At 45.6% G+C, this 26,193-nt stretch overlaps 1 protein-coding gene across 5 annotated transcripts; it reads left to right on the top strand.

The window, feature by feature from the left end:
- The first annotated feature begins 215 nt into the window (after positions 1-215).
- Positions 216-25,977, top strand: kif13bb (kinesin family member 13Bb). 5 transcript variants are annotated; one of them, XM_027000815.3, is made up of 42 exons: positions 216-577; positions 877-973; positions 1,491-1,572; positions 3,752-3,764; positions 3,983-4,043; positions 4,388-4,480; positions 6,059-6,239; positions 7,222-7,309; positions 7,728-7,862; positions 8,264-8,376; positions 8,615-8,726; positions 8,913-9,125; positions 9,702-9,812; positions 9,984-10,118; positions 10,973-11,103; positions 11,204-11,290; positions 11,382-11,557; positions 11,850-12,030; positions 12,363-12,525; positions 12,804-12,950; positions 13,146-13,295; positions 13,573-13,695; positions 14,222-14,389; positions 14,661-14,818; positions 15,656-15,788; positions 16,008-16,130; positions 16,251-16,280; positions 16,374-16,482; positions 16,611-16,737; positions 16,831-16,886; positions 17,188-17,306; positions 17,928-18,104; positions 18,357-18,449; positions 18,817-18,966; positions 19,428-19,505; positions 19,593-19,646; positions 19,823-19,916; positions 20,371-20,504; positions 22,588-22,647; positions 22,810-22,965; positions 23,059-24,049; positions 24,394-25,977. In XM_027000815.3, exons 2-42 carry the CDS (start codon positions 904-906, stop codon positions 24,630-24,632), a joined length of 5,814 nt encoding a protein of 1,937 aa, XP_026856616.2. In that variant the 5' UTR covers positions 216-577; positions 877-903; the 3' UTR covers positions 24,633-25,977. The 5 variants fall into 5 exon arrangements, with proteins under 5 accessions (XP_026856616.2, XP_035380564.1, XP_035380565.1 ...); XM_035524671.2 differs by having other exon boundaries at positions 880-973; positions 16,008-16,280; XM_035524672.2 differs by having other exon boundaries at positions 16,008-16,280; positions 20,407-20,504.
- The last annotated feature ends 216 nt before the right edge of the window (positions 25,978-26,193 follow it).

The following is a 26,193-nucleotide window of genomic DNA, read 5'->3' as shown; positions in this document are numbered from 1 at the left end:
CTGTGTACAGACTACTAACTGCCAGAATCCGTGGAGAACAGTTGCAAAAATTGTTTATATTAGAAGTTAGCTAAAGATAACATCATGCACACAGATAACGTTTCTGAAGTATAATTTTATTTAATAAATTTTCTATACTAATATCTATAACAGTATGTGTATAAAATTAGATGAACTGGTGCCGCGTAACTGGATAGGCTATCCCAAGAAAATCCCCACCACTACCACCTGTTTGACCGTGGGACGACTCCAAAGTTTACGTGTTAAAATGGCGAGAAACAGGAAATGAATTAGGTAGATATGTTTCAAGTGGTTGTCGTCGCGGGGACATTAAAATGTCACTTGGAGTTTGACTCGCTACATTTAAAACAATTTGTGTAACAGTCGTGGAATTGTTTTTTCCTGTGTGGATGACAGCCAGGAAGCTGCCTACCAGCGCAGGCTCAATATCTGGTCTCTGTCTTCCAAACTTTATTTGCTGCGGTGATGTTTGTGTGTTTTTATTCCTAATCGTCCGTGAAGGAATGAGATACTCCACAATATAACATTACGACGGACCGAACTCCTTCAAGAACCGGTAACATTAAATATTCTGAAAACAATGTAGTCGCAGAGAGCGCTATAATTGTTGCTAACTTCATATACTTGATGCGAGGAGGCAGTGAGTCGTAAAACGTGTTTAGAAACTAGGTTCCTTTGTAACAAGCAGGCAGAGAAGAAAACTATCCAAGAAGAATATCGCCGCACATTTGCGGTATAGTTTGGGACGGATTTCCCCTCTGTGCGGTTTACATGGTCAAACAGTAGGTGGTAGGTATAGGTATTTATGCATTTATATAGATAGGTATTTCTCCTATCTTTTTTTTTTTTTCACAGCAGCTGTTCTTAGACGAAACCATAACCATGGATGACACTAGTCTCAATGATTCCAACGTGAAGGTCGCTGTTCGAGTCCGGCCAATGAACAGGAGAGGTAGGCTGTAAACCATAACCAAAATCTTGCGACTGTGACTACGACTCTTGTCGTATATAGTGCTCTGCTTAATATTTGTCCCAAGAATAAGCTTTCAGTACGTACTTTTTCAGAGCTTGGCAGAGCCCTGGTTTTTCCACACTGCGAGCCTCTGTCAAGTTGGATTGCCTCCCAATTATTGTGCATTGTTCTTGCAATCTATCTTAAGGAAATGTTGCCAGGGCTAATCTCAGTTGAGTTACTCCAGTCGTCTTGCAAAAGCAACACTGTTTTCTAGTTTTGCCATTGGTCTTCCTATTGGTCAGACTCTGGTCAGACTCATACTCTTGAGCATTCACCCAAATGTTTGTAATGTAGTTATAATTAAAAGTCTGCAAGGTCCAGACTTTTTATGTATTTGTAACCATCCATATTCATTCCATGTGTCTGTTATTCAATTCTAAGTTATTATAGTACCAAAGCATGATAACTATACTAACTTCTTTTTTTTTTATATATATATATATATATAAAACAGAGAGGGACCTTAAGACAAAATGTGTCGTGGAGATGGACAGAACTCAGACAGTCCTGCATCCAGCAATCAGCAAGGATGGCAGGTAGGGTGTGTGTGTGTGTGTGTGTGTGTGTGTGTGTGTGTGTGTGTGTGTGTGTGTGTGTGTGTGTGTGTGTGTGTATGGATCTTGCAAGTAGGCAAGACTGTGTGTATGTGTGTGTATGTATATGTATGTATGTATATATATATATGTATGTATATATATATATATATATATATATATATATATATATATTACACACACACACACAGAGTCTTGCCTACTTGCAAGATCAAATATGTTGAACTATTTTGGCTTATTGTCTATCTAATTCTCCCTCTCGCCGACGCCATACAGTCTGTGAGCTGGTATTTGTTACAGCGCTATACCTCCCACTAGTTCCCCAAATTCCTCCTCTTTGGCCTTCAAATGTCATAGCAACTAGGTCACTGTCAGGTCAAACGTAACCTTGGAAACTAAAACGGGGATATAAAAAAAAAAAAAAAAAAAAAGATAAATGACTTTTCCTCGGACGATTTCGGCAAGCAAAAGGATCCGCTCACTTTCCCCCACTCTTCTCACTGCTCCTTTAGGGGCCTTCTGTTTAGAGTGCTGCATAATCTAGACAAGCTCAAGCCTCGGTCTTATTCTCAGTACATTTATGAAAACACGCGGCAGAGCTTCAAGGCGGGACTAATGATGGGCGTCTGGGGTGCGCAAGCACTGCAGCTGCACAGGGCCCGCGACTACCGCACGACAAAAGCTGGATTGTTAACCTTGGAAGCGAACCTTCATCCTTCGCCAGGGTTTCATGTGTCATCCATTAGGCACGCCTGCCTCTTCTGCACTCGGCTCACTCCAAACCCCCTCTACCTGTCTGTCAGCAGTCTTATTATGAGCTGCAGACTGGCATGCAAAGCCAGTCTAGCTGGCTGGCCATGGAGGTTCATCAGGCCTGCTGCCTTTCCCCAGAACCGGACAGTCTCAGCTCTGGTGCAGCTGCACTGGAGTTAACCACGATTTTAGCCACTTGTGTGCTCTGACTCACCTGCTAAGCCAGAAATAAACAGATGAGTTGTCAATGGGGTTGACTGAGACACTCCAGGTGTTTCGGAGCAGGAAGATCCCTCCAGGAGCTGGGCTGGACTACCCTGCACTAGCCTACCTGCTCTGTTGTTTTACCTCCTTCACGAAAGGGGTGTGCCTCTGGGCTGTGTGTAGGTATAGCCCAAGGGCCTGGCCTCCCTCCAGCAACTCATGTTTCTACTTATTTCCTTCTCTGATTTTAAAAACCCCCTCTCTGCTCAATATATTAGTCCGGGGATTGATGTCGTGTTGTTGGTGTTTCTCTCTCTTTGCCTTGACTTGCTTGCTGCTGCAGGTCTCCCAGGGAGACTACAAACAGGTCTTGCAAGCTTGAGCAAGACACTGCAAAAGAAAGTTTACCCAGTTACACTCGCAGAGCACAGAGGATCCAGTCGGAAAGTGGACTTGCTAAGTCATAGCCATTACACCGCGAGGTGGTAGCACCACAAGGATTGTTAAGGATTTCGCACTGTTTGGCCCAGAGAATGCCTCAAGAATGAGGAACACTTTAACATATTCCAATAGGGTGCTCACTGAACCTGATACTGACACTGCTACTAATCAGGCCAGGGCAGTCAATTCGGTGTCCTTGCTCGTGAATGAAAACGTGCCAGCTATGTTTGCAATGTTCTCTGTAATCTTCTGGAGCCTCGATGCCAAGTTGTACCAGTGGTGCAAAATGTTTAAGCACTGAAAACATTTCAATATTTTAGTTTAGCGTGACCTTTTTGTTTGCTTTATGCCAGTCTTACAAGTTGGAGAAAAGGAGGGCACAGCAGGCCCTTGCAAAGCTACTGTATTCTTGTACTGTCCGAATCCAGGGATAGAGGGAAGGTCACAGCACTGCACAGTTTAGTGTTTTGCCTGATTTAACGCACCTGGTCCAGCTCATCAGGAGATTGCTAAGCTTTGTATTAGCTGATGTGGGTGTGTTGGAACAGTATAAACTGTAAACCTGGCAGTACTGTTGCCCTCCAGCACCTCGGTTTGCAACTCCTTTTTCACATATAAACTAAATATCATTTATATTTGGCACCTTTGACTATTTTATCCCCATTGTTTGTGAGCTGATATTCTGTGAAATATAATTGATCAAATTTAATATTTTTGATATTCATTATTGTTTTCTTATGCTTTTCTTTTCTTGTGCATTTAGGAATCAGCCGAAGGTAATGTCACCTGTAGTTTGATTTTTTTTTTTTTTTTAATAATTTTCTTGCATTAGTGTGTGACTTTAATATTTCATGGAGGATTTTGTTAGGAAAAGTATTAGTTTTCTGATTACAGTTTACTTATTCATGTAGGACTCAAGGATGGAATGTATGAGTATATTACTATTATTGTTGTTGTTGTTGCTGTTGTGACTTATTATTGTTATTTTTCTCAGGTGTTTGCATATGATTACTGCTTCTGGTCTATGGATGAGGTAGAGACAGATAAATTTGCAGGTTTGTTTCAGTTGTTTATCAGCTGCCATTTTTACAGTATATACATCTCTAAACTTGGTCTACTGCTATATGTGCTCTCTCTCTCTCTCTCTCTCTCTCTCTCTCTCTCTCTCTCTCTCTCTCTCTCTCTCTCTCTCTCATACACAAGGAGGAAGGGAGGGTGAGGGCTTGTACAGTATCTCTATAATTTCAGAGAAATATTTCAACATTTCATAAAAATATGGTGGAGTAAAATCCAGTTTAAAGTCTCTATTGTCATTGCAGGCGTAACAAGTACACCTAGCCTACCTGTCCTTACATTTAAAACAAGTGTACACCTGAATGTGTCTGTTCTGCACTCTTAGGGCAAGAGGTGGTGTTCCAGTGTCTGGGGGAGAATCTGTTGGATAATGCATTCCAGGGTTATAATGCCTGCATATTTGCATATGGCCAAACAGGTTAATTATTATTATTATTATTATTATTATTATTATTATTATTATTATTATTATTATTATTATTATTATTATTAATAACAATAAACTGCCTTCAAATACAGTGTTCTGTATTCCTGGAATAAACTTATGCACCTGAATGCTTTAATTATCCTGAAACATTTTCCATATTTAATTAGGGTTTGGTTATCATTTGGGTTTTTTCTGATACCAATATGACACACTTTTTAAATGGTGTTTAAATGGTAATTATAAAATGAGGGTCAGAGACATTAAAGAATGTTGTTGTTGTTGTTGTTAACACCTATAAGGCAAATTTGCACTTCAAAGTGAATACGGTGCATTCAGTCTTATCCCGTGTGTTGCCAGATCCTTCATTAAATTTGTTGTGTTCTCCCTTTACACACTTTTTTTTTTTTTTTTAAAGAAGCAATAAGTCATTTTTCCAAAAATTCTTATTCGTTATGAAAGCCATTATATTCACACCTAGTGGCCTGGATGTCTAAGATGGTCTGCCTTCATGTGAGGGAACTGCTTGATGGAGCATAAACAGGTTAATTTGAGGACTACAAAGCAGTTTGATTCTTAATTCTTCCACTCATATGAGCTGCACTTCATTAAAAAAAAAAAAGTAAAAGTAGCAACCATTTTCAATCACCTGCTATTTTTGGTGGTAAAATCGACTTATTGCACATTATTACATGTTATTTAAAAGTTTGCTGCACGTTCCAGTATTGGAATCCTTTTGTCATGTTTACATGAGTTTCCACTTACCCCACATTCAGCCAACCGGCCAAGATGTGTTTGGAGTCCAAGTTCTGCTATTTTAAAATTTGTATTTTTTTTAAAAAAACTGCCTAACTGCTAATATTGCTACCAAACACTGGAAGTCAACAATGTATGGCAAACGTCACTCAGCCTACTCAGAAAGCGCTCAGTTCTTAATAAAGGTCTCACTGTCTAGTTAGCTGTGTCTTAGGATGCAGTATGATTCGTTGTGAAGTATAACAGTTATGAAGTATGTGACGTATAACGTTAAGTTGTGAAGTATAACGTTACTGCTATGGGCAGCAAGTTGGATGTGGTTTGAGCAGGTTGAGAGAAGTTTGTGGACATGTAACTTATTTACAAATGCAATTGGTATCGCTGTTGACTCCCTGTGTTTAACATTGCCAGCTTTTGTTCTAAAGAAGCTAAATTTGGGCTCCAAACATGTCTTGGCTGATTGATTGCATTTAAGTGAAACTATCCCTTTAAGTGGCACTGAAACAAGGCATCGAAATCTGCGATGTGATTTGGTCCGGTAGACACTGATCCTATATTGGTCCTGGAATTTGGTACCCAACCCTATATTTTATTTAGCCTGTTTTATTCTTGATGCATAATTTATTTGAATATTATTTATATACATTTATATAAATACATACAACTAAATACCTTTTCATAGAAGTTTCGCTGTAGTCTCATAGTAAATTGTGCATAGCATTAATTCAATAATATGCGTTAAGACTAACAGCTTTATAAAAAAGCCTGGTATTTGGAAATGTGATGGTACCCGCCCTGTGCTGTGATTGGCTGCAGGCTCAGGGAAGTCTTACACCATGATGGGGTCGGCAGAGCAGCCAGGCTTGGTTCCGCGGCTGTGCAGTGCCCTGTTCGAGCGCTGCGCCCGGGAGCACAGGGAGGGGGAGAGCTTTGCCGTGGAGGTCTCCTACATGGAGATCTACAACGAGAAGGTGCGGGATCTGCTGGATCCCAAAGGGTGAGTATACACCTCTGGAGGTTACCTGAGGCCTTTTTTAATCAAAAAAGTGCATGTAATCGCTAGGGTAGGATTATTGCATTTGGAATGCACTGAGAATACATAAACCAGTTACTAATGTGCCAACAACTAACATTTATGCAGCCAATGGTGATTGAACAAGTAGAAATATCTGGACAAGCAGTGTTTAGCTTTTATTATCAGAAGTGTGCAGTAAATGTGACCCATATCATGCTTTGTGAAGTCAGGACTTCAGTGGTCTTCAGGACCTGTCCTGAGGTACATAGGCTCTGCATATATTTGCATTTACCCTCATCAAACTAAGCATGCATTTTCTGAAAGGAAAACCAGTGCTGGCAAGACGATAACAACATAAAGGTCTTAAAAGCTTTGGTTGAAAAGCTTCATAGTTTGGAGGTGAAATATTGAAAAAATAATTTTAAAAAGATGATGTTTGGAGGAATATAATCACACAGAGAGGAGAAGACTCAGGTCCAGAGAAGAGAATGAACAGGTACAGCTTTAGCCAGACAGACCAAAGCTGCTATCGACACTATTATGACAGCTGGAATCCCAACATCCAAACATGCTACCATTAATGTCTACAGGAAGCTTTAAGCTCAACTATTTTAAAAAATATGAAGGGCATCAAAACCAAAAATTAAATTGCATAGCTCTCGAAGAAGAGATCTACAGAATACATTTTGAACAGAGCCTGGATGTTGGGTATTTGAAGCTGCAGTGATGACCTGGAATGGTTGAAAGAAAAAATTCAGTTTCGCCTTTCAAGCACTGTAATCATAAGCCATATCGTTATGTAATCATAATCATATGCATGCATGTGTTTGTCTCTCGGGTCCAAAACTGTTAAATGCTTGGTCTGGTCGTATCCATGCTGCTGCTTCGATTCTACCTTCCCTGTAATGTGCACCTGACTAGTACGGTGTCTTGTGACCGTGAGCACTTCTGCTTTTGTTCCCAGGAGTAGCCAGGCCTTGCGAGTGAGAGAGCACAAGGTACTGGGGCCTTATGTCGATGGCCTGTCCCGCATGGCTGTGACCAGCTACGAGGTTCATTCACATTTCAAATGCATTTGTAGAGGTTTTGTTGTTTTGTTTTTTTGTTTGTTTTTTACAACAGGTATTGTCACAAAGGAGCTGTACAGGGAATTTGGTTCCTGGCCCCTAGTGAGCAAGGCAAAGGCGATTAGTGAATAAGCTCCCAAGTGCTGGAGGGGAAGACATCCTCTTGTGTTCGACACTGCATGGCGAAAGAACTATGCAGACTGAATAAAGTTACTTTTTTAAGAGTATAGACTTAAGAAATGGCTAACAAAATAATTTGGCAGAGGTTTTCAGCTTAAAAACCAATGATTAAGGAAGCATCTAATGCATCTAATGCCTAATTTAGCGGGAGAGCTGGGGGGGGGTTCACTCCTCCTATTCTGTGCGTCATGTCCTTTCATGTCTCCCCCCGGCATTTTCCCAGGACATCGACTCGCTGATGTCGGAGGGAAACAAGTCGCGTACCGTGGCCGCCACCAACATGAACGAGGAGAGCAGTCGCTCGCATGCCGTCTTCAATGTGGTGCTCACGCACACGCTCCAGGACCTGCAGTCCGGGGTGAGTCTGCCGGTCCGCGTGACCCGACTGTGCCATGAGCCAGAGCCGTCCTGATCAAACAGACAAACAAATGAATAAATGTTTGACCCACATAAACGCCATATAAACTGAATTGTGTCTTGAGCCAAATGTAAGGAATTGAGCGTTTGCTCTTGATCGCTGCTCAGTGAAATTGTGTGCAGCATGTAGCTACTGGTCAAGTGTCAGTTCTTCTGTGCTGGTGGCGATTTCCCCATTGAAAAGTCCTTTCCCTGGAGGACTAGGCATATGCTATACCTAGATGGAGAAAGCTGGTCCAGAATGAGCGCCGCTGGCACACTTTTTGGTGGAGCCCTCTGCTGGTCGCCTGCGGTAACCCTGAAAAGGTGGGCTCGCGTGTGCTCTTGCCCTCTTGTGTGCAGACTAGTGGGGAGAAGGTGAGTAAGCTGAGCCTGGTGGACCTGGCTGGGAGCGAGAGAGCGGTGAAGACCGGCGCCGCAGGAGACCGCCTGAAAGAGGGCAGCAACATCAACAAGTCAGTTGCCACGGTCACAGCTACTCGCAGAGAGAGAGAGAGAGAGAGAGAGAGAGAGAGAGAGAGAGAGAGAGAGAGAGAGAATGAATGAATGTAAAATCAACATTTAGTTACAATATACAGTAATAAGTTGATAGAGGGGGCAGTGCATGGGAAGGTGTGTTTCTACACAAGTGCTTGTATCACAGACCTAAACCTGACAGTGTTCACATTGGCGTGTGTATGTGTGTGTCTTTAGATCCCTCACTACTCTTGGTTTGGTGATCTCAGCACTGGCTGAGCAGGGGGCTGGGAAAAGCAAGAGTAAATTTGTGCCTTACAGAGACTCGGTGCTCACATGGCTCCTCAAGGTACTGACAGTTCATTTGGTACAATGCATGATATTATACATCACATACTCGCGCACTACACATCACATACTTCCAGCTTCTTTAGGATACTGGTCTTATTTTGAAATTGTGTTGTTGAAATAGTGTATTGACACTGTTGAACTCCATATAAGTCAAGCTAATGTATCCTTCGCCTCTGCCTTACAGGACAGCCTGGGAGGTAACAGTCGCACGGCCATGGTGGCCACAATCAGCCCAGCTGCTGACAACTACGATGAGACCCTGTCCACACTGCGTTACGCAGACCGGGCCAAGAACATTGTGAACCATGCCGTAGTCAACGAGGACCGCAATGCCAGGATCGTCCGCGAGCTGCGGGAGGAAGTGGAGAAGCTCCGCCAGCAGCTTACCCAGGCTGAGGTAGATTCCTGTCCTCCCACACAACCACTCTGAGCCCAGGCTGAGGCAGAGCCCCGCCCTCCCCCAGACCCACTCTGAGCCCAGGCTGAGGCAGAGCCCCGCCCTCCCCCAGACCCACGCCAAGCCCAGGCTGAGGCAGAGCCCCGCCCTCCCCCAGACCCACGCCAAGCCCAGGCTGAGGCAGAGCCCCGCCCTCCCCCAGACCCACGCCAAGCCCAGGCAGAGCCCATGTCTTCAGAAAGCCCATCTGGAACACCTGAGCCAGGTCATGATACTCCCAGCTCCCAGGTGTTTGTTAGATAACATTATAGCAAATCTCAATAGACCAGTAATGTTTAACAGATGATGTATTGTGCTATGTATTTTTTCTGATTAGCTGGTTAGTTATGGTCAGGAGTCAAGTGTGGTAGAGCAGGGAAAACTGCTGTGATTTTTCTACAGCAAACATTTCAGTGGTTTGAATGAACTCCTGCAAACTTTACAAAGGTATTCTTGTTTGTTTTTTGTATTAGTCTTTAAGTGTGCGTGTGCGTGCGCGTGGATGGCTGTGGTGTGTTTCCTTCCTCTCCGTCCCAGTCTATGAAGGCCCCTGAGCTGAAGGACAGGCTTGAGGAGTCAGAGAAACTGATCCGTGAGATGACAGTCACCTGGGAGGAGAAACTCAGGAAAACGGAGGAGACTGCACAGGTATGCCCTGCCCTCACTGGGAGGTGGCTGAAGGGTAGGACATGCCCCCTATAACCTGGCAATCCCAACCAGTAGGGTGTGAGGTGGTGGAAAGCTCTCCTCTGATCTCTCTCTCTCTCTCTCTCTCTCTCTCTCTCTCTCTCTCTCTCTCTCGTTGGCTGTGGTCTGCAGGAGAGGCAGAAACAGCTGGAGAGTTTGGGCATCTCTCTGCAGTCCTCAGGCATCCGGATGGGAGAAGAGAAGTACTTCCTGGTGAACCTCCACGCAGACCCCGCCCTCAATGAGCTCCTGGTTTATTACATAAAGGTACAGCTTTTGTATAATATAATAATAATAAAATAACATTCATAGTCATCATCACAAGTTATATTTATAAAGATCTCCAAGATCTCTGTACAAGGAAATGGAGAAGGAGAAGGACGGAGTTGAAGGGGTAAAGAGGGCCAATGTCTGGGGTCCATGACACACAGCGAGGAGTCCAGTACCGGTAGACCTCAGCGTGCGAGAAGAGCCATAGGGCTGAAGGAGCTGAAGGTTTAGGCCCTACGTAAGGCAGTCCTATGCCACCTAAACTGAAAAAGGGCGGGGGAGACGTGAGCAGATGTTTTAGCGTGAGACAATTCAAGCTGCTGAGTTTTCCAGGGGACGTGGGTTTGAAGAAAAAAAATAAATAAATAAAAAATAAAATTTAGGGCAGTAGGAACAGAACCAGAAGCAAGAGGCATGTTAATCCAGTGATGGATAGGATCGTAAATAACTGAGCAGCATTTCTGGAAAAGAGAGGGAGAGATAGAACGAACCAGTATGAGGTGTACAGATGGCAGAGGATGTTGAAGGGTGTGCGGTTTTAAGAGCTATAGCATTTACACATTATAGGGTGTGTGGTTTTAGCATTTATATTTAGCTGTTATAAGGGCTGTTTATAAAGGCATTTGTCACATGATGAGTTACAGGCTATAATAATTGGATAAAAATTCTGCTTTCACATGGCATGAGTTGGGAGTCTGTGGTAGGCCTGGTTTCACAGACTAGGTGGATGCAGAAGAGAGCATCAGAAGTATTAGACCTATGGCTAGGTTTACTTTTGCATGTGCCAATGTGTGCACGCACATGCATTCACACACGTGCATCTGGATGGGTGTGTGTGCGTGCGTGTGCAGGATCACACTTTAGTCGGCTCCGCTGATTCTCAGGATGTCCAGCTGTGCGGAATGGCCATCCAGCCAGAGCACTGTGTCATTGACATCAATGCAGAATCAGGAGTGATACTCACCCCGAAGACAAACGCTCAGTAATCACACGCATACATGCACGCACATATTTTTTTATATATATATATATATGTCTGTGTGTGTGTACTTATATGGGGGGCTGTGGGTGTGTGTGTCTAGTACATGTGTGAATGGCTCCACCATCTCTGCACCGGTCCAGCTTCACCATGGCGACCGCATCCTGTGGGGTAACCACCACTTCTTCAGGTCTGTCCATGGCCGCCTTACTCTCAATGTCCACATGCCTCTATGTCCACTGGTTCACCATAACGTCTCTCCTGTGTTTCCTGTCTCTCAGGATCAGTCTGCCCAAGTCTCGGCGCCGCGCTCGGCCTAAGGCAGAGGAGGGCGGAGGGAAGTCTGCTCTCAGCGTGGATGATGGCCTGGACTGCGCCAGTCTGGACTCCAGCAACACCAGCTTAAACTTCGAGTACGCCCAGGCTGAGGTCATGATGAACAGCTTGGGCAGTGACGGTGAGTTCCTGCAGGTGGCGCTGCCGGGAACACGGGAGCAGGGTGGGGTGTAGCGGGCACACCGACATTCATACGTTCACAAGCACATACCTCGCAGTGTCAACATTTTGAGTTCTGAATAGCAACGTTTCATAGCCTGCCGGCCTAAGAAAGATAACGGTGTGACTGTCGTCATTTTCAATTTTCGTTTTTTACCCTTCCCCACCCTCTCTCCCTTTCTCCTGTTTTTTTTTCTCTCTCTCTCTCTCTCTCTCTCTCTCTCTCCCCCCTTCCCCCCCTGGCTCGGGGCCAGACCCGATGCAGTGCATTCTGCGCTCCCTGGAGCGCCGGCACGAAGAGGAGAAGCGCTCGGCTCTGGAGCACCAGCGGCTGCAGTTCGAGGAGGAGCTGCAGCACCTGCGCGCTCGCCTGGGCCAGCAGCAGCACCAACCCCCGGCCCTGCGCCCCACGCCCAACCCGGGCAGCGAGGAGAGGTCTGAGCCCCACGCCGCGTTTGCCGTCTCCCTACTCCCATCTGCCCTGCTCCTGCACACCTGCCTCCCTGTAGAGTCACAACTCCAACCACTAGCTAACACTCCTTATCCTGCTAATCCAGGTCTTCGGAAGAGGTCTGGATGATCGGGATCAGGTGTGTTTGTTTCGGGTTGGAAGTAAAAACTCTACAAGGTGGTATGTTGGGTACAGAGTGGGCGACGCCGACACTCTCCCTGGTAGCATAAAAGAACATGATTGTGCTTGTAGGACAGAAGGACCCATGTGTGTGTTTGTGTCTTTTCCATGGTGCTGTTCTGCGTTGCCGCCCCAGAGAGGCAGTGTTTGCCCGTAACCTGCTGAAGCTTAGGGAGCAGATCGTCAGGGCAAACCGGCTGGCGCAGGAGGCCAGCTTCATCGCCGAGGAGCTCACCAAGAAGACGGAGTATACTGTCACCCTGCAGATCCCCGCAGCTAACCTGGATGCCAACCGCAAGGTTGGCGTGTGTGTGTGTGTGTGTGTGTGTGTGTGTGTGAGAGCTTGTGTTTGCATGTATTTTGTGTGAGAGAGCGAAAGAAACCTGGAATGGAATAATGGTCAAGCCCTCTTCATTAAGATCTCATAAATTGCTTACGACGGCTACAAACATTTTTTTGGTGCTCCAACACTGCCAAGTTATGTAGTCAAGAAGGTCTGTGACATATTCACTGTTAGCACAGGTAGTATAGCTCGTGTGTGTGTGTGTGTGTGTGTGTGTGCCTTCCGCCCATGCAGAGGGACGCTGTACTGAGCGAGCCGGCGGTGCAGGTCAGGCGGAAGGGAAAAGGCACGCAGGTGTGGGCCCTGGAGAAGATGGAGAACCGGCTAGTGGACATGCGTGACCTCTACCAGGAGTGGAAGGACTACGACGACGACAACCATGTATGGCGGTGTTTACTCCGTACATACCTACACAATTCCTCATCTCTGTCTACCACATCTACTATGGTTTACTCCATACCTACACAGTCCCTCATAGCCAACATCTGTGGCACATGGTCACTGTCATACGGTTTGATGGTGTTTGCAAGCAGGGAGTGGTGAGCTGGTCTGTGTCATTGGTTCTTTTGCCTGCAGCTGATGCGCTCTTATTTTAAGAGGGCTGACCCATTCTTTGACGAGCAGGAGAACCACACTTTGATCGGGGTAGCTAATGTCTTCCTGGCCTGCCTCTTGCACGATGTCAAACTGCAGTATGCAGTACCCATCATCAACCAGAAGGGGGAGGTATGTGAAACAAAACACAACTAAATACTAAAGGTACAAAACTACCTTTACCTGACGCTTTTATCCAAAGCGACTTACAATTATGAGTACAACTTGAGCAATTGAGGGTTAAGGGTCTTGCTCAGTGGCCCTTCCAATTATAAGTCAAGTACCTTAACCACTGAGCTACCACTGCCCCACACTATACTAAATGATTAACATGGCATATGATTATTTATATTTATGCTCATTTACGTGTCTGTGTGTCTGTGTGTGGGCATGTGCGCGTGTGACACAGGCGGCAGGGCGTCTGCATGTAGAGGTGGAGAGGGTGAGGGGGAATCTGGGGGTAGAGGGAGAGGGAGAAATCGCTGACCCCAGCCCTGACGGAGATGCACACCAACGCAAACTAGTCTGCAGGGTAAGCCGGTACTTACCCTGGATCATCACGTCGCCGTTCTGCATAACCGGCATCGTTACATTATATCATTACCCGACTGTCAGCATGTAACCATGACCTCGCTATTACATTACAAATGCATCACCATGACCACACGTTTAGGTCATCACATAATTGCATCACCATTCCATCACTATATCACACCACCACCACATCATTACATCACCATTGCTGCTTCATTAGCACATTACCATATAATTAGCACATGACCATTACTATGCATATGTGCATTTCTATAGGGTCAGTTCCTCTTTATTTTACACCTAATACCTGTTATTTCTTACCTACTATATGCCTGCTAGTTATGCGTAATGTCATGAATAAGTCTACTTTACACGGTCACTTAATTCACTCGGATTGAGACTCTGGTTCTAACAGAACTGCTGCTGGTCCCTGAATGAGCAGATCAATCTCCCTCGCTCGCTCGCTCTCCCTCCCTCTCCCTCTCTCTCTCTCTCTCTCTCTCTCTCTCTCTTGCTCTCTCCAGGTAAAAGTGTCCCAGGCCACTGGTCTCCCCCAGCACCTCTCCAACTTCGTCTTCTGCCAGTACCACTTCTGGGGCCAGAAGGAGCCCGTATACATCGCCCCCGAGGTGGACCTGTCCGCCCCCAGCAGCAGAGAGCCCCACTGCCTGGTGGTGTTCGACAGCTCAGTGGTCAGCACTAAAAGGACTTTACCACACTCTTCTCAGGCTCATTTTTTCATGTCTGTAGCTGCATGAACATAGTAATTACCGCTCTGAGAATGTCAGAAACTGACTTGAAGTCCCCAAGTGGCCCGTGGGTTGTTCGTGCTGGCCCTGCGTTTGGCACTATGGCTCTCTTCTCCAGCTATGTGCCAGGTGTTCTACTAACCCCACGTGCTGTGATTAGTAGCCTTGTGTTCTGGGCTGGGGGTTAAGCATGGTTGTCCTGTGGCCGCGTCAGGATCTGGAGGTGGCGGTGACGGAGGAGCTGGTGGAGTTCCTGGCTGAGGGAGCGTTGGCGGTGGAGGTGTATGGGCACAAGCTGCAGCACCCGCGGCGAAACCTGGCACTCTGGGACCTGCGTGTCATCCAGGCCAAGAACCGCTCCCTCAGAGAGAGGTGCCCACACACACACACACACACACACACACACACACACACACACACACACACACTCATGACCTGCCCCGCTCCCTCAGAGAGAGGTGCCCTCGCACGCATGCACACACACACACACACACACACACACACACACACACTCATGACCTGCCCCACTCCCTCAGAGAGAGGTGCCCTCGCACGCATGCGCACACACACACACACACACACACACACTCATGACCTGCCCCGCTCCCTCAGAGAGAGGTGCCCTCGCGCGCACACACACACACACACGCACACACTCATGACCTGCCCCGCTCCCTCAGAGAGAGGTGCCCTCGCACGCACGCACACACACACACACACACACACTCATGACCTGCCCCGCTCCCTCAGAGAGAGGTGCACACACACACACACACACACACACACACACACTCATGACCTGCCCTGCTCCCTCAGAGAGGTGCCCTCACACACATGCGCGTGCACACTCACTCTCTCTCTCACGATCTGCCCTGCTCCCTCGGAGAGAGGTGCCCTCACACACTTACAACCTGTCTCTCTCCGCAGGAAAGACTGGAAAGTGGAAATGTTATTACTATACAAGTACTTGTAGTAATGTAATTGTATGATTAATAATCATGGTGTTAATAATGCGATAATTATAATGCTGTTATTATTTTCATTGTTCTTATTTCTGCATTTCAACTGAAAGACTCAGACTCAGTACTGAACAAACAAATCAAATGAAGCATTTAAAATACAACCGTAACACACAGCAGTGTAAGAGACTAGCAAGTGTGTGCTGTACAGTGAATGATCGTGCACGGGTATCCGCTGCGTGTCCGGCAGGTGGAGTGAGGTGATGAGGAGGCTGGAGCTCTGGGTGCAGGTGCTGGAACTGAATGAAAGCGGAGAGTACGTACCAGTGGAGGTGGTGCCCGAGCGTGACGTGCGCACTGGAGGGAGGTTTCTGCTCCGGCAGGTGGGACATGGAGGCGGAGCATCTGTCTGCACAGGCGGGATTTATGAACCCGGCGCATCTGACCACTGAAAATAATGTGTGTGTGTGTGTGTTTCTTTGGTGTCTTTGTCTGTATGTATGTGTTCGTATGCATGTGCTGGTGCGCGCGTGTGTGTGTGTGTGTGTGTGTGTGGGGGGGGGGGGGGGGGGTGTGCATGTGTATGGTGTCTGTGCGTGCAGGGTCAGTCGCGGCGTATTCAGGTGGAGGTGCGCTCTGTGCAGGATTCTGGCACCATGCCCCTCATGGCGCACCGTGTGCTGGGAGTGTCCGTGGGCAGCGTGGAGGTCCGGCAGGCTCTGCAGGTCAATCCAATCCCCCCCACCCCCCCCCAGACTCCACAAGAGCTGGAGCTCACACACCTCCAGCTCTTTCTCACACACGCACACTCATACTCACCCTGTTGTCTCCTCCTTCCTTCACAGGTGGGGGATGAGGACCTGGACAGCTATCAGGTAACTGTGGTTTGGAGAATGGGTGGCGGCCTTGTCATGCGACGCCGCCCTGCGTGGCCAAGGTGGGTGAAGTGTACAATGCTACTGTTTCAGGAGAGCGAGCTGCAGCGGCTCAGGGCCCGGTGGCAGGCCGCCCTCACCATGAGGCAGGAGTATCTGGTCCAGCAGCTTCAGGAGCTTCAGAAAAAGGTTGGCAAGCCAGGTAAGAGCGCACAGTCTCACCACAGAGAGCGCCCAGTCTCTCTTTCACCCCCACTCCTCCTCTCTCTGGGCCTCTCCTACTCTTTCATCCACTCTTCTGTCACTCCCTCCCTCCGTTTCTGGATCTAGATCGGTCAGAGGGTGATGTGGAGAGGGAGGCTCAGCTGCTGGAGAGCCAGCTGACCCTGACGGAGGAGAAGAACAGCATGGAGGTGCCCTCTGCTGGCAGTTGCATCCCTGGCGCCCCTGCCCAGTGGTGAGTGTCTTACAGCTTGCGATACCCCCCCCCCACCCCACACCACCCCCACCCCTGGTCCCTCACAAGCCACTAACCGTCTCGTCCCCACAGGGTCACTGTACCAGGAATGGAAGCCCACATTCCAGTCATCTTCCTGGACCTCAGTGGTAGGTTCAGGCTTTGCATCTCCAAACAACCTTTACCCAGCTCAGTGTAGCTCCTCCTCTGTTCTCCTACACCGTTACACCCGGAGCGTATAACTATGCAGAGCCACAGCGGTGCCCTTATTCACCCAGCACCAACATGCTCCGTTCAGCTCAGTAGGTGCAAGCTAATGAATAGCTGAGCTACATCAGGTGACGCGCTGAACCCGGGAAGCGCCAAGTTGCGTCGCAACACCTCAGGACAGGAGACCACCCACCCTGTGCTCATACGTCCACTCACTGAGCTGCTCTCTGGTGTCCACAGCCAATGATTTTCATGATGGCTTGTCGGCTCCGCTGGCTGGAGGCCAGGACGCTGTTCTCAACGGAGCAGATGAGGAGGAGTTCTTAGAGTTGCAGATTGTAAAGCACCATGACTCGGAGGTAAGGATTTGAACACTGTGGTGAATTTTTGTCTCTCTTGTATCACTGTGTAACAGTAAGGCATATAGTCATTTAAATTTTATGTATACAATACAGATGCACTTCAATTTTCTTTTTCTTTTTTTAACATGACTGTACGATTCCGATTTTCCTTCTATGAATTATAAATGACAGCATACAGAAACAGTTTTAGTGAACTTGTGTGCACTAGGTTATGAACCTTCTCTTTCCACAAACCTCCAAATAAAGAGCAATATTTTTGGTTTTCCAAATGAAATATCAAGGCACCTTTATAGGTTGAAGGCCTAATGACGTCACAGTGCTGTTCATGTGTCTCCCTCGTGTAGTGCACAAGTGTAAATGTGACCAGCACAGAAATGGTTATATGAGACTGATCGGCCGGTCACTGGTTAGCGCTGGAAACCGGATGATTCTGGTCACCGGCCAAACAATCGGTGCATCTTTAGTAATAATTCTAATAAGGAATATGATAATCTGAATAAAAGCATCTACCAAATGTTGAAATTGTAAATGTATAGTGTTTATGGTTCAAATAAGGACACATTTTGAGCTGGTTATACAGACATGTTGCAATATATATGTTTGTGTGTGTGTATGTAGGTAAAGGCAGAGGCTTCGTGGGACAGTACGGTGCACGAGTGTCCTGAGCTGAGTCGAGGTGGAGGTCCAGAGCAGCGGATTTACCTCATCGTGCGGGTGGTGGTGCTCCTCAGCCACCCAGCCTGCATGCAGCTGGTCCTACGCAAACGCATCTGCGTCAGCCTCACTACACGCCAGGTCTGACCCCACCCACCACCACCACACACCAGGTCTGACTGCAGCGAGTGTTTTAGTGTTTAGCTCTAACCCACTCATGACTTCAGCTCATGCACACCGTGGTAATTAGCTGTTACCGACGTGCCTGACGTTACTTCAGGAGAAGCATTGAGTACTGAAGCTGCCCTTCACATCTCTGGACTACACACCCTACTTGGACTAGTGCAGTTGTGAACTGTTGGTCCAGTGGTATCCTTCTGCTCTCTCCTGCAGGGGTTTGCCAAGAGCTTGCTGAAGAGAATCTCCCAGCGCAGCACCATTCCAGGCTGTGGGGTCACCTTTCAGATTGTGTCCAACGTCCCAGGGGTAACGCACACTGCCTGCTCCCTGCCCTGCCATCCTGTGACTCAACACATGCCTTGTGGGGAAGAATGGCTGCCAAGTTACGCAGCATGACACCGGTTTTCTACACGAGGGGCTGACTAGTAGTGTCACTGACACCATTTTTGTATTTTCATATAATGATGATCTCAGAACATTGGAAAATCTCTGAGGTGCTATCAGAACAGACCCTCTCTTTAGACTCGTATATACAGCTAATGATTGGTTGCTGATCCACAGGATGTCACCAAGGCATTTCATCTGCATGGCTACATAGACATTTTTACATGTCACTCCTAAGCGCTCTTCTCTAGTGATGTGCAAGCGTGCCTGTGTGTGTGCGTATGCGTAGGATATGCCAGACCTGGAGGACAGGGAGACGTTGGCTCAGCTGGCCGCCAGCGCTGACAGACTGGCCAACGGCAGTGAGGAGGCCATAGAGAAGTACCTGCGCAGTGTTCGGGCTGTGGAGGACATCCTCACTCAGGACCGCCTCAGACAGGTATTGGCCCACAGATTGGCCCGTGTATTGTGTTCAGACACACGTGGCTTCTACTGGCAAGCTCCATATCTCTGTCTACACATGAAGGAATATTCCATTTGTCGTCAAGTCCCTATAGACAGCACTTTTGACATATTTCCCTAAATTTGCAAGAGTTGGTTTGATTCAGAACTGGTGTCATATTTATAATGTACTTCATGGTTTAAGGAAGTACCCAGTTTGATCTGAATACATATAAAAATGTAAGTACATAAAAATGATGATTTTTATACAATGTGCTTATTTTAAAAACGCCACAAAACAAAGTCCACAATAAATGTTTATCGTGATACTTAAGGAAATCATTCTGAATCACTCCCCCTGAAACGTTAGGAGAAACGTTCTTGATGAGATGCAGGGCATGTATTCTATCACATCTGTGCTTTAACAGTGTGCTTGTTTGCACGTGTTTGTGTGTGCAGGAGGTGGTGGTAAAGGAGCAGCTCGCTAGCAGAGGGAAGAGCCACAGGCTCAGTCACGGCTCCACCAGTACCAACAAGGTGAGCGAGCCACATGTCCTTCACAGAGATCTCATTACAGACAGGAGAAAATGCAAAGCAGTAATGACTCTCTATCCCTGTTTTCAGCTGTCAGCGAGCATGCAAGAGTTTTCTTTCAGCCACGAACCCGTGGTTAATAAAGTAAGACAGACTTTCTGAAGTATTTTCAGTCGAACGATGCTCATTTAACTGTCTGAATGTGTCTGCTGGCAGTGGCGCATGCTTGTCACCTTAGAACAGACAAAAAACAAGCTATGTTCATTTATTTAATGTATAGATATATGGAGTTTTTCCTCTGTTCTCTGCCTTTTGTCTAGGGGCCTCTGGACAGACAACAGGACATTTCTCTGGCACATCCGTCTCTAAAAAGCATTCCATCCCATTCTGAACACCTTCACGGCTCAGAGCCAGGTAGCCCAACTCGGCCACTTCCGCCGTCTACCTTTCCTTTCCTTTCCGGTGAAATGCCGTCACGTCGGACCCGTTCAGAGCTTTAGTTTAGTGCCTGTCCGAAATTTCCTTTGCTCTATACCTTGTCCTCAGTTAACGGTGAGTGTTCAGAGAGCAAACAGGTCAATCATCCCCCCCCCCCACCCCCCAGCACGACTGTTTTAATTGACCTTCCCATTTTAATCTTTTATAAGGTGAGCAGTAATGTTGTGCAGAGCAGAATGGCAAATAATCAGCTCCATGTTTTCTCTTGATGGTTCTTATCTTTTACTGGTTACTGTGTTATCAAGTCTTTCCCAGTGATTTCTTCCATCTGGTTTCCTAAAACAGTTTTTCATTGCTCTGTCCCTCTTTCTCTCTCACCCATTTCTCTCTTTAAACTCTCCCTGCTCTCCGATTCTCAATGTCCCGCCAGGTCTTTCAGGGCTGGCTGCCTCTCTTCTCTCCCCAGTTAAGGCTCTGGTGCCTCCAGTGCCCAAAATGCTGAAGTCGCTGTTTCCTCAAAGGGAGGACAGGAAAGAGCTCCCCCCTCCTGTCCTGCACCACCAGGTAGGGAAACCTGGTTTATGTGGTCCAGGAAAACAGAACCCAGGCAGTTGATTGACTCTGTGTCAGGAAAGGGAAGTTTTGTGAAGTGCTTTAATAGGGGCTGACCTTTTCAGGGAGGTTCATTCAGTCTTTTTAGATGTTTGCTGTATAATACCAATACAATATTGCAGTTGGACCATGCTACAAAATCAGTGATGTATTTTTGTTTAGAATTAGTTGCTGGTGTTTTTTGCCATGAATGTTAATATGTTTAGAGGTTTTACAAAGTGAAATATGGGAATCCGAATCCACGGTGGAAAATAATTAAAAGTGTAATGTGTAAGATTTAGGGGGAGCTATTGGCAAAAATGGAATATAGTATACAAAATGGTGTGGGGTTTTTTTTGTTTGTTTGTTTTTAAATTGGTGTATAATCACCTTTTTAACTACAAATCGTGTTTTCCTTCGTATATACAAAGGGGCCAAAAGAAAGCAAGTTGTACCACGTTTCCACAGTTACCAGAACGGACAACCCAAACACTGGCTCTAGAGAGCGACATGCATGTTTTTACGTTGAAGCAGTAGCTTTTGGTATCGCTGATCGACACTCTTACCATAGTGTATTTATAATAATCATTTAGTAGCGTCGCTGATCGATACTCACCCTATATTATTTATAATAATCATTTAGTAGCGTCGCTGACATTTCCGAGACAATATCGCATGTAACAAATCGACAACCACAGATGTTAAAGCTCACTTTGTACCAGTCCAAGCCAAGTCTCAAGTCTCTGGGTTGCGAGTCCAAATGGAGTCTCAAGTCCTTAGAAATGTTTTTGCTTAGTCTCAGGTCTATCTGACTCAGATATTCTATACCCGAAGATGGTGATTTAAAGGCTCATTGTGTACCCATTTTGATTTTAATTTAACGTCGAGCTATAGAAAAACAAAAACACCGCGCATGACCGTCTCCGAACTGACAGGCAAGGTACTTGTGTAAGATAAGATGGAAAGGAAATGTTTTATCCACACGACCGGTTAGAGTCTTGGTTTGTTTTTTTGTTTGTTTTTTCCCCACACGATTAATTAATAAGGAGGATGGGTCCCCTCTTTGAGTCTTGGTTCCTCAAGGTTTCTTCCTCATGCTCTTGTTAGTTTTACTTTGCCACTGTCTTGGCTTGTTCACTGGGGGTTTAGACTTGGTCGTGTGTAAAGCTGCTTTGTGACAACAGCTATATAAAAAAAACTTGACTTGACTCATGAGTTGAGTCACGAGTCAGATGAACAGAATCCGAGTCGCGTAGTGAGTCATTTAAGCAAAACTCCGATTCGAGTCACGACTCTCTTAAAAATAGCTCTTCTTTCAAAAATGTGTTTTAACTGCAACTCATATCGCCATCTCTGGCAACGACACTTCAGACTACAGTAACACTGCTACATGTAAAGCACAGAGCTACTATATAATACCTATATTATATTGTTCATATTTCGCAGACCAACATAATATAATTTAATACAAACGAACTTCGATACTTCTCCTGGGTCCATTTGGAGAGCTTGCTCTTCCCTCTTCATCTCTATAAACTCGCTGTGGTAACTCTTCTCCCTTTCCATTTAACTGCCGTAATCTTACTGGGTTACCGGTCCAGGCTTTGACCTTTGCAAATGGACAACATGTATATCCTGTTAATGCTATCTTGCAATCAGACTAAACGGTTAGAACAAAAAGGCTTCGCTAGTGTTAGCTGCCTTATTAGTATGCAAAGCAACTAGCTAGCTACGGTTAGCAATCAAATGGTACCATTATGAGAAAACAAATAATGATAATCTTACGTACTCCATGCAGTCGTAGATGATGTATCATTCTGGAAGCAGCTTGGCAGCTGACGGCCACTGTAGGTGCTACTGCACGCTTGGGAATGGTATTCGGTTGGTTGCAATTTGCAAGCGCACGGCTAGAAACCACTAAATTTTACACGAAGCACCTTTAAGGAGACACATTTACTTGACAAATATGGCTAGCAAACACTGATCTGCATAATGTTCAGATGTTCTGGAAATGCGTTATACAATTTAACCGCCTCTAATTCTTAACCTCTCATAGAATGTGCCCCACATTATAGTCCAGTCTGCAAGTCTTGAAGACCCCACAAGTCCTAAACTGGTAAATGTATTTATTTGTACTGTATGTAGTCCCATAAAATTCAAAAATCCTGTAAAATACTAGAAGTAAAATAAAATATATATTATGAATAGATAGAAATATGTGTATTAATTTGCACCACCTCAGAAATGGTTCAGCTGTGTACTGAAATGATGTCCACAGGCTCCTGATGAAAATTCAGCTCCACAACAAATCAAACTAGAGAACCCAGAGAGCGCAATATTTGCACCTTCTCCTTTACCTGAGTCAGAGAGCCTGACAGTTTCGGAGGTCAATGAACCATTATCCAGCTGCACAGAGAGCATACTTGTGACCCAGGTAACAAATTCACCCACACACACCCTCATTTATCTTATAAAGCCATGAATGATATACTCTGAATGAAGGCTTACCTCTGTGTTGACCTTGCAGGCCCGAGTCACAGAGAGTCCAATAGGGACCCCTGCTGAGTTTGAGGTTCCTGCTCCATTTGAGGCTGAAAACTCCACTTGCAGCTCAATTAGTGACACGTCCAGCGGTTACATCTCCACAAGCGTCTCCACAGCAACTCTGTCAGATGCGTTGGTCTTAAACACAGCTGGGTTCAGTACAAAGTCCATGCCACAGGGACCTTTGGGACACTCCAATAAAATGAAACTCCAAAAAGAGAGGGATAATGCCACAGAGACCAGCAGTCCCTCCCAGCATAGTACAGAGAAAGTAGACAAACCTGTACTAGCTAACACAACTAACCTGGCAGGCACAGAGGACAATTGCAAAAGCTTTCTTACTCCAGAGAGCACTATCTCTCCAAATATTGCGCTGACTACTGACACCAGTACTTCTACTCTCACTTCTGCAGGCTCCGATGAAGCATTTTCAGAAATATCCACTCTAACACCTTCCTCTGTTGCTGATCAGCCTTCTGGGCCTTCAACTGACATCAAGGATGCCATTACATTAAGGGAGGCTCCACAGCTGCCCATAACGGCGCCAGCCAGCCAGCCTGTTTCCCAAGCTCTTCCTACTGATGTCCAACCCAGGGCCACGTCCTCCTCAGCATCAACAGAAAAGGGAGAGCAGCCAGTGACTCAGTCCAATCTGCCATCCACATCAAACCCATTCAAAATCCAGAAGGTAAAGGCTTCAGGTCTGAAGTCTTTTAAAGGAATCCTCCATGAGGTGGAGGAAGAGCAGGGCAAAGAAGGCATCGATCCGTTGTCAGGCCTGCGGGAGCCTCTGGAGAGGCTGGAGATCCTGTCTGACACGGAGGAAGGGTCCGAGGAAGATCGCCTGCCCGACTGGCTGAAGGAGGATGAGTACGTGACAGTAGGCGGCAACAAAAATGGCACGGTGCGCTACGTCGGGCTGACTGACTTTGCCGAGGGCGTCTGGGTCGGTGTAGAGCTTGATGTCCCAGCAGGTATGTGTCTTGTGTTTAATGGCTTTAATTGGTCATGCCATGCCAACCTCCCAGCTCATGTCGTGGATTTTCTTGAAAAAAACCATTTGAAGGCTTATATTAAGTTCAAATCGTCTAGCTGTACGCCAAATTCTTTTTTTTATTTTTGAAGTTCGGCCCGCTGAGCTGAATATTTTTACTTTTGCATTTTTTCAGCCTCAAAATTGTCTGTTTTTCATAGGATAATCAATGTTATTCACTTTCTCAAATTTAAACGTTACGGCCGATCAGTGTATACACCAAGGGTATATACACCAAGAGTTTAACATCAAGGGTATATATGGTAACACCACTCTCTTTATTAGGCAAAAACGATGGCTCGGTGGGTGGTCGTCACTATTTCCACTGTAACCCTGGTTACGGGGTCCTTGTGAGACCAGACCGGGTCACTCGTGCCTCAGGCACCGCCAAGCGCCGGCGACAGAGCCGTAGGCCGTATCTCTCGGGCTCCAGCCCCAACCTGGCTGCTCTGACCATTCTGGCTAAAGGGCCAGCAACCTCAGGCACACGCAAAGGGGAGGACAGGAAGTCGTGGAACAGCTGAAAGAAAATGGCCGCTGTCCTTCCAAGACCAGCAGCTCCTCTCTGTCCTGGGAAAGCTGATTGGAATTAAAAAAAAAACAAAAACCCAACTACACACGTTCTGCTCAAAGTCACTACACTGAGCTGACCTGAGTGTATTTACTGCAGAGGGGTGTAATGCTAAAGGTTAATAGCACAGGGTTACATATGAAACACCACCATTGCGCCTTGTGTTCCAGGTCACAGATATTGGTAGAATACCCTACAACAAAGAACAGTATTTTTAATGGCTTTTTAAAACCACGCAGTGCCTTAAATGTCGTGTGGTAAACGTTTGTAGTGTAAATATTGGCATGTTGGAAAATCTCAGGGAAAGGTAGATTACATGGGCGTTTATAGTTCAGTTATAGGGATCAGAATGATTGGATGCTGTGATGTTTCTGGACATCATGGAGTATTTTATACTAGGGGTTAAGGGATAAGGGTTCATTTCTTGTGTGCTAATTTTGATGGGACTTGTAGTAAAGAGATTTCATAGATGTTTTATTTGAATGAGTTTCAGACCTTGTGGTTCAATCGTATTGAATATGAATTTAAAACTGCATGTGCCTGATTTGACCTGGTGTTTTGTTGCACAGCAAGTGTTTGTTCAATACATTTATCAACACTCCAAACCACTGATTAATGATTAATACAATAAAATGAATGTCTGCAACTGGTTTATAACTAAAACTTGTATTCAGACTGACTTTACCTAGGTCTGTAATGTTAGTGAAAGAAAGTTAGAAAATCTTGTATTCTTTCCCCTTCAGTCGAAGGTGAAATTTCTTTTTATTAGTGTTTTAGTAGTGGAATTCAAAATACCCTCTAGGCTTTTAGAAATAATAAAATATAATATAATTTGGTTCAAACGTCACAGCAATGTGATTCTCCTCCCCCCCCACTCATTTTTATTTTGCAGAGATATTTTCACTTCTTAAAGTAATTCATGATCATTTTATCATCAGTTCAATTGATTTTTCAGAAGCTATTACTGTTTCTAATGCTGCTAAGACTTTGTAATTGTAGTGGTACAACACAGCCTTGGTTGGTAGCTCAGAGAGACCGGCAGCAATAAAATTATACCCGTGTCCAGCTTTGGGAGTTTGGTTCCCACAATTGTCTGTGCAGTCTCAAATATCTGGGCCATTCCTGATTGGTTTTATTAAATACCAAATAGAGCCTGTTCGTTACTGAGAAGATTTTCTGGCACAATGTTATGAAGAGATGCCTACAAGATTATGTTCAAAAGTGAAAAAGTGTTGTTTCATTTGACATCATACATTGAAAAAGCAGATGGCAACAAAATAAAGATCGTTTTCTGTTCATCAATATACCTTTATTCTCTAGTAGATACAATACTAAAATAAACACAAGTTTTAAAAAAAGTCATTTTAAACAAAGAAACTGTACAAAAAACGCTCATATATACTACAGTTTTATTACAGAACAGTCTACTGTCCAAAAAAGGCACTAAATTCTTAAATGGGACATACAATGATTGAGAAACCTTACTTAAATTCAATACAATTATTTGACATTTT

This window comes from Electrophorus electricus, chromosome 7 (assembly GCF_041902795.1).
Source record: "Electrophorus electricus isolate QZ-2024a chromosome 7, ASM4190279v1, whole genome shotgun sequence".
Lineage (NCBI taxonomy): Eukaryota > Metazoa > Chordata > Actinopteri > Gymnotiformes > Gymnotidae > Electrophorus > Electrophorus electricus.
Note: the sequence above shows the minus strand (reverse complement) of the source record. Positions and strands in the feature narration are given on the sequence as shown.

Bases quoted from the DNA above. Each gene is read 5' to 3' on its own strand.
- kif13bb (XM_035524671.2), top strand. From the start codon at position 904: ATGGATGACACTAGTCTCAATGATTCCAACGTGAAGGTCGCTGTTCGA. The intron at 4,481-6,058 runs GTTAATTATTAT...GATTGGCTGCAG, and splicing joins ATTTGCATATGGCCAAACAG to GCTCAGGGAAGTCTTACACC. The intron at 22,966-23,058 runs GTAACAAATTCA...TTGACCTTGCAG, and splicing joins AGAGCATACTTGTGACCCAG to GCCCGAGTCACAGAGAGTCC.